Below are 7,470 nucleotides of genomic sequence, written 5' to 3'. Positions count from 1 at the left end.
TTAGCACCACATTAAGCTGTCAATGGGTTTATCACTAAGATCTAAGGCCATCAAGGTTCTGCATCTGATTGGTATCACGGATATAATTGGTTCTGAGGTGAAACGCTTCTACTCAATGAGTAAGCCATATGTGAGGCTATATGCGAGCTCATTTACATAATGTCTGTCGACAATACTTGAAGGGGAGTAGTGTACTGTAAGAGCCGGCTAAGTTCGGAATTCCAAATGACCGGTTATGTTGTTATACGGCCCAACCGCTTGACATCCGCAGAACATGCAGACTTAAGCTTACACGTAGGTCTGAAAGCAGCTAGCATCAAGGCATCTAAAACCCAGGAGGCACACGAACCAACAAAAAATAACACCATAATAATAGGCCGCTTTTAATCTACTAAATGAGCGGTTGTAAATATAAGGAAATTATCACTTGGCCCTTGACTGGGGTGTCAACTATATATAATCTCCTTGACCATCACTGAAGAGGTCACAATCCCAGCCATACAGCATTGGCTTATATATTCCAACATGGTTAGCAAAGTCTTTATTTAACACACCGCAGAAGTCCTTTGCAGCGCCATGCTGAGTAAACTTCACAATGTGATGAAACAACATCATCTCGGTGAGGTTATCCACATGAAAAGCATCAGTAACCCAGAGGTTTCAGGGGCACCACTTCCCGTTCACCTCTGTTTCAGGTTAGCACAAGTTCACGGGTCAGCCAGCGTACAGAGCCCTGCTTCAGCCCCGCTCTTTTCCATCTCAGTGCGTTGGTCAGGCGGGGGCCATATTTTGTCTGGACCGGCAAAAAAACACAGCTTGAATGCTTGTTTATTAAATGTGAAACCTCGAGTTCATCAACAACCCAATATGCAACCACAGAAAGAAAAAGAAAAAAAAACAATAATAAGAGAAAGAAAAAAAAACATGAAAACGACCAAAATAAGAAAGAGAGAAAAACAGGAGAGCAAGCCGAGGACAGAAAGGCAGCCCAGGACTTGGGGACGGTGAATGGGGAGTAGGCCACAGTGCTACATAGACTAGCTCTCCAAAGCAGACACAAGACTAAGAAGTGGCCCCTGTGATCAATACGTCCATCCCCCAACCCCAACCTTGCAACTCCCCATCATCATCAGACCTCAGGCATCTCGTTGTGGCCCTCCCCAGCATCTGGGCAGCAGAGGGGCCCCTGGTCCCCTTCAAAGCCCACCAGAGGCTTTCATGTGGCCAGTGGAAGCAGGGGAGTCTGGGTCGAGCCCCCCCCCAATCCCATCCCAACCCAACCCAACCCAAACCACCCTGGAGCCCAGTTGAATGCAACAGCAGGCCGGGGCCCATTTGAGCTCTACTTTGACAAATGGGCTCAGGGCTAACGGTGTCACAGACAGGAGAGATTAGACGTGCTGCGGTTTGCCCCGCACACACAGAGAGCACAGAGGCCCCAAAACGAGTGTGGTTGAGCCGAGCCATCAACGGAAAGCTGCTCTGCTTTGTAATAAGGCAAAGCTCCTTCAGGTGGTCACTAAACCATTCTGCAGTCCAATATGCATTAACCCACTGGTTGAGGCTGGGCAGCACTTGAGCAAGTGAGCATCCTGGCATGGTTTCACATGTGGGTTTCTGTATGGATTTCGTCATAACTAAAAACAAATGCTAACCTCAACAGTTAATCCACATTATCCAATATAGCCTAACCCATATTGTTTTCCTGCATCAACAGGTCAAAAGTGTGAAGAAGTGTTACCTAATCCATGGGAGGCTACCATAATAACCATTAAACAAACAATGTGTCCTTGATTGTTTGCGCTGGCTCTGTGACAGAAAGAAAAAAAAATAGAAAAACATCTTTGGCTTGGAGTTAAACCAGTGACGCCTTGCTTGAAGACAGAGCTGCGACCAGTTCAGCTCTGTGTCGGACAGTCTGTTGAAGAGAACTGGCTTGGTAAAAAAAAACTCCTGCACTCCTTGGCCCCTCGTCCCCTCTCTGGCAACCACCATCCCCGTCCTGTAACTCTCCTGGGGGGGTCAGCCTTGCAAGGCAAACACTAGGCTACAAGCCCGGCTGTTATGAATGACTCTTTCGACCCTAACGTCTGAATTATTTATAAACCCCATCTCCAGAGCACCACATTAACAAATCCCGAGTAAGCAAGCGGTCAAACAGAAGAATGTTGTTTGGAAATCCAAGCAGGGTCCCCTGGGGGTTGGTGTGTGTGTGTGTGTGTGTGTGTGTGTGTGTGTGTGTGTGTGTATGTGTGCGGCTAAGCGGTCACTCGCTCCACACTCTAGCAGTGGGGTGTTCCGGTAGACGGGCCGCAGACCCGGTAAGCCTCGGTTCCAGCCTCGTAATATCAACTACTACCTGATGGTGCACTGATAGTCTTGGCCTACTTTCTTCGGACAGTTATGTAACGCTTAGCGACGGGAGAGTTAAGGCCAAAGTTAGGTGCTTAAATCCACACACTGGGCTACATGCACTAGGAATGCATCTAGACCTAATGATGACAATTGAGGAATTTGGTAAATGATTGCTATTTGTTCTATTACCCTTATCAGGGGATTATTTTTTAATCGGTTCAGTGTGGGAAAGCTTGACCAACAGATGTTTTCAATAAGTGTATGGCCACCATGAAGCAGTTTACCTGACTGCGGTGATAAGATGATTCATCTACATATTTCATGAGTTGCACTGGCAAACACAGTGACCTTGGCTAATTTAGACTTTAAAAAGGCTAGCATGTTCACCGCTCTGGCTTAGAGATGGACCTGGCAAAAAAGGACCATATCAGCTCGGTCAGACAGCTGTTAAACTCAACGGTTAAAAAAAAAACAGTGCAATTAAATAAAAAGAAAACAAAAGAAAGACACAGTAGGGAGCATTATACAAGAAATTGTGTAGGCTGCAAGGGTATGACATACTCTCATCGTTATCCCTAAACCTTTAGGCCTGACAGTCAAACAAACAAACCTATGGCGTTAAAACACTCTAGCTTGCTTTTTTTTAAGGACACCTAAATAATTCAAGCCAGATTACTCTGTGAGAGGGTGTTTATCAAGAGGACACAGACCGTTCCTGGTTTACAGTGTCAGAGCCCTATACGGCTCACAGTGTTAGCCCATAGCACCACCTAGTGTTCAAATAGCTATCCTACATCAAACACAACGAGTGAACGGACTCACTGACTGGACCAATACAATGGACATAGTCATATAGTCTAAACTAGTCTATAGAAGCTAGAGAATAGATTAACTTAATGCAAATGTGAAGTTTTAAACGTTTCTGTAACAAATACCAAGCTTATTAATTAGATAGGCTATTAATTGGATCAAATGGATAGACTTCTCATGCACCTGGTCTAGGATGTATCAGACATAAACTTTGAGAACCAGTGTAACTGAATTTGCACCTTGCGACATAACAATAAAATTGTCACAGACTTAAACAATAGCTACGACTGGTAATGTAGGGTAGGTAGCCTGTCAGTTATAGGCTAGCTGCTAGCGTTAACATAATATTATATTATTATTATTATAATGTTAATGTGAGCTGAGCACGATTAGATTACATTATATTAGCACATCTGCAGCTAAAAACATTGCAAAAAAAAAAAACATTCGATGTGGCATTACCTCTAGATAGTATAGATCCAAAGAAGTAATCTGAGAATCAAGAAAATCTTCATACGAATGAAATTCAGTCACAATGCTATCAAGAGCCGCGGCAGCGTTGTCCTCCTCCATGTTGGGCAGAGTGTAAACTAAAGTGTTTCCATAGGAACGAATCATGTGGGTCAAGTTTGTCAAAAGTATTGCACCTTGTTCACGTCCTATTAGAATCGACCGAAGGAAGGTATCGAAATAGGCAAAAGTAAGTCATTCATTTCAGCCAGGTTACTTCGGTTCCTATTTTGTATTGTTCTGTAAGAATACCATAAAACGCCTACGTTTCAATAGCATGGGACCTGCTATAGGAAGTCTGCAAACTGACCCAGAATCTGGAGCCATAACCGTGCCTATCCTGAATAGTCTATGCTACTTTCTGAACTTCTGATTTACCACCAGTCACACTTAATTTAGCTAATAATAAGAATAATATTAGAACACTTAATAACAATAATAACAACATTTACTTTAATCGAGTGAAGGCTACAGAACCAGCGGAATAAATGTAACTTTAGACTAGCCTAATGCAGGCTTGGCACATGATTGAGACCACACTAACCAGCATGGGTGGTGGTTGACTAAGATCCAGTTGATCAAAGACGTAGGCTAAAATAGGCTAGAAATGATCACGATAAAGTTGGTTGGTGTCTGGACAGCATTGAAACATTTCGACCAGAAATGGTCTCCAAGCGTGTTTGAAAGGAGTCTCTTCTGTAGAACTATGAAACATGCATTGAATTTCATGTTTGTTATGATAACTAACTAACTCACTCCTTGATTCATTGATACACTGTCAGCAGTAGCTCTCGATCTGCGGCTCTGGAAAATGTGTGAAGACGTCCCCTGGTGGTCATGCATTGATACTTCTCTGCTTTATGACCGCAGCCCCACCTCACATCAGGGCCACGTAGGCTGCCTCAGCTGGGTGGTAATGTGACTATAACCGACTTTTCATGATGTTACATAAAAGCACATCAACTGTTAAACAGGCTTACGTTTTGATGTGAGGACACCTGGACATGCACTGGACAGAAATTACAGACAGGTCAGTGAAAGAGAATGAGGGAAGACTACACCTGCCTCTCACACAGTGATATCTGCATAGGATAATCAGCCCTGAATTGGCCTAGCTAAGACAATGGAAATAAGCCTCAGGGCTTTATTGTGTTATCCTGATTTTTTTATTTTTATGTAAGGTGCAAAGCTTAATCATATCTTAAAACTAGATATTGAAATAAAATCAATCAATCAAGAGATTTGAATGACACTGTTTAAATTATTATTTATATGTCAAAAATGATTACGTAGACGATTATGTAGAAAACTAAAATCGCACTTCTATTGACTTCTTTAAACCTTGATAGAAAGTCCCATGGGAGTCAAAACACAGGCAAATGTAGCTAACATTAATATCCATGTAATATTCATATTCAAACACGTTTTCCGACATGAGTCAGACATGTGGACCTGTGTGTGTGTATGTGTGTGTGTGTGTATGTGTGTGTGTGTGTGTGTGTGTGTGTGTGTGTGTGTGTGTGTGTGTGTGTGTGTGTGTGTATGTGTGTGTGTGTGTATGTGTGTGTGTGTGTGCTCCACCCCGCCTCGCTCCTGTCTGAGTGCGTTGTTATGTTCTGGTGGTCACAGAGTCATGACACCTCCCAGCGCACCTGACTGCCTGTCTGCCCGCCCAGTCACGCAAACTTAACCTCTTCTGCTGCCTTTTTCTGCCTTGTATTTCTACATCCAGACATTAGGAGACTTTTTTATTATTCACCACCACACGCCTGTGAATTATTGATGTGGAACCACTGCTCAGCATATTTCCCCTGATCCCTGAGTGATGCTGTTGGGGGGCAAGGCTTTTGTTATACTGTGTGGTGATGAGGATGACATTGTGCTTTGTGTGACAGCAACACATTATAAGGTATGGTGAGTGTGTTGTGATTCATGTTGAGTATCACATGTGTGTGTGTGTGTGTGTGTGTGTGTGTGTGTGTGTGTGTGTGGGAGTGGGTGCATATTAGGCTTGTGACGCACTTGGGCATGTATTGCAAAATGGCATTATGCAACTGAATTGAGTTATTCTAGTTCTGCTTTTGTTGCAGTATGTTTGATCTCACCGGGCGCTGAATTCCAACAGATCCCCAGCCCTTTCATGTGATCCTTTTCACACAGTTTTGAGTTTCGGGATTTGGACCTGTGTTTGGCCATTTCAGATTTAGCTCACTAATGGTTTTTAGTGGTTAGGAGCCAACAGCCAACCCTCATTGCTAGCCTTGCCCATTCATTGTGGCCTTAATCCCATGAAACATTCCCATTTAAAACAGCCCCTGCATCTCTCTTCCTCGAAAAAAGAATCGAAAATCTGCTTGAGCCACAGCTTAGAGACCCCAGGTGCTCTTCAGAAATCCCCCACCCCTCCCCATCACCCCTCCACCCCTCTGCCAGTGTGCTCCATCGGGGCCCATGGAGCACTGTATGGATGAGATGTGTTCCCCTTAAAACTGTTTGTCAGATTAGACGTGGGGTACCATGTTCAGATTAGTCCGCCGCTAGAGACACGCTCCACTGCACACGCCTGAGGTGTAATTAAGACCCAGCTTCATGGGGGGTGAGGGGATGTGTGTATGTGTGTGTGTGTGTGTGTGTGTGTGTGTGTGTAGCTCCACCACACCTTGACTGACTCAGTACCAGCATCTGAAATCTCTCATGCTCATTCTCTTTAGACTTTAGAATCATGTCCTCGTTGGAATGAGGAAAACTTTGCCATATTGTAGGACGTGAATCATTAACCTTGGCAGACCAGTGCAATGATCTGTTCACTGGGAGAGCACTCAACATTGGCCTCCCTGTATGAAGAGAGTGGCTCTGACTGCATTTTACGCATATTGTATGTTGCATAAAGCGTGACGTAACACATGACTCACTGCATTACAGTGTATAGCCACCGTGAGACATTAGAAAGTGAATAATGTATTCATTCAGACATGTCTTGTGCAATTTGAGAGGCTGTTTATTCTCCAGCATTACTGACTACAGTATAGTATAGTACTACTGTAGTGTAGTTATGTGTGCATTGTTATGTGTCTGTATGACCTTATTGTACTGGCCACAATTATTTATTTGTAAATAATAATTTGTGCCATTCCTATAACAAATCATAATGTTAAATGTACGATGCCATCAAGTAGCCATCTGGTGGCAGAATAATTGTGCCAGTGGGTGAATTTTCAATAGACAATACATGAATAGAGAAAGGAAGTAGAGTAGAGGGATGAGAGAGAATGATAGACAGACAGATAGATAGAGAGAGAGAGAGATGGACAGACAGAAAGAGAGAGAGAGGGATAGAGAAAAAAACTCACAGATTGATTGATCACAGTGGGGTAAGTCAGCCCTTCCCCCAGTGAACAGATTGCACCTGACTGAGCCCCAAGAGGCCTGTTGCTGTAGCACTGCTCAGGCCCCTTTACTCTGTGTCCCTGGCCAGCTGTGGCTTCCCATTAGAGCCTGAGCCTCTGGATCCCCACTCCCACCCCCCCGGCCCTGGGTAAGAGATGGAGAGGCTCTCCACAGTGGCCCAAGGCCCAGATGCAGTGGTGGGGACAAGGATGAGCTGTGTGTGTGTGTGAAAGAGAGAGAGAGAGAAAGAGGTGAGAGAGAGAGAGAAGGTGTGTGTATGTGTGTGGCGGGGGTTGTCTTGATGGAAGCTTTTTTTTGTGGAGCGGGGGCTTTAAGCCTCTAATGCCAAAAGATCGACTTGGACTCTTGCCAGAGCAATTCAAAAACACAAAAAGGAAGGAGCGGGAA

General features: G+C 44.2%; 1 protein-coding gene across 3 annotated transcripts in view; it reads right to left on the bottom strand.

Moving 5' to 3' along the window:
* The window catches only part of cfap299 (cilia and flagella associated protein 299), a 69,002-nt gene extending 65,234 nt beyond the window's left edge, over positions 1–3,768 (bottom strand). For all 3 annotated transcript variants that reach the window (XR_006033470.1, XM_042100068.1, XM_042100069.1), the window contains exon 1: positions 3,628–3,768. Coding sequence is in view for 2 of the 3 variants with exons in the window: in XM_042100068.1 (XP_041956002.1) it covers positions 3,628–3,738 (111 nt within the window). In the remaining variant the exon portion in view is untranslated. The remainder of the gene's footprint in view (positions 1–3,627) is intronic.
* Positions 3,769–7,470: the final 3,702 nt, after the last annotated feature.

This window comes from Alosa sapidissima, chromosome 8 (assembly GCF_018492685.1).
Source record: "Alosa sapidissima isolate fAloSap1 chromosome 8, fAloSap1.pri, whole genome shotgun sequence".
NCBI classification, from domain to species: domain Eukaryota; kingdom Metazoa; phylum Chordata; class Actinopteri; order Clupeiformes; family Clupeidae; genus Alosa; species Alosa sapidissima.
The sequence above is the reverse complement of the archived record's forward strand: the minus strand, read 5'-3'. Positions and strand labels throughout refer to the sequence as shown.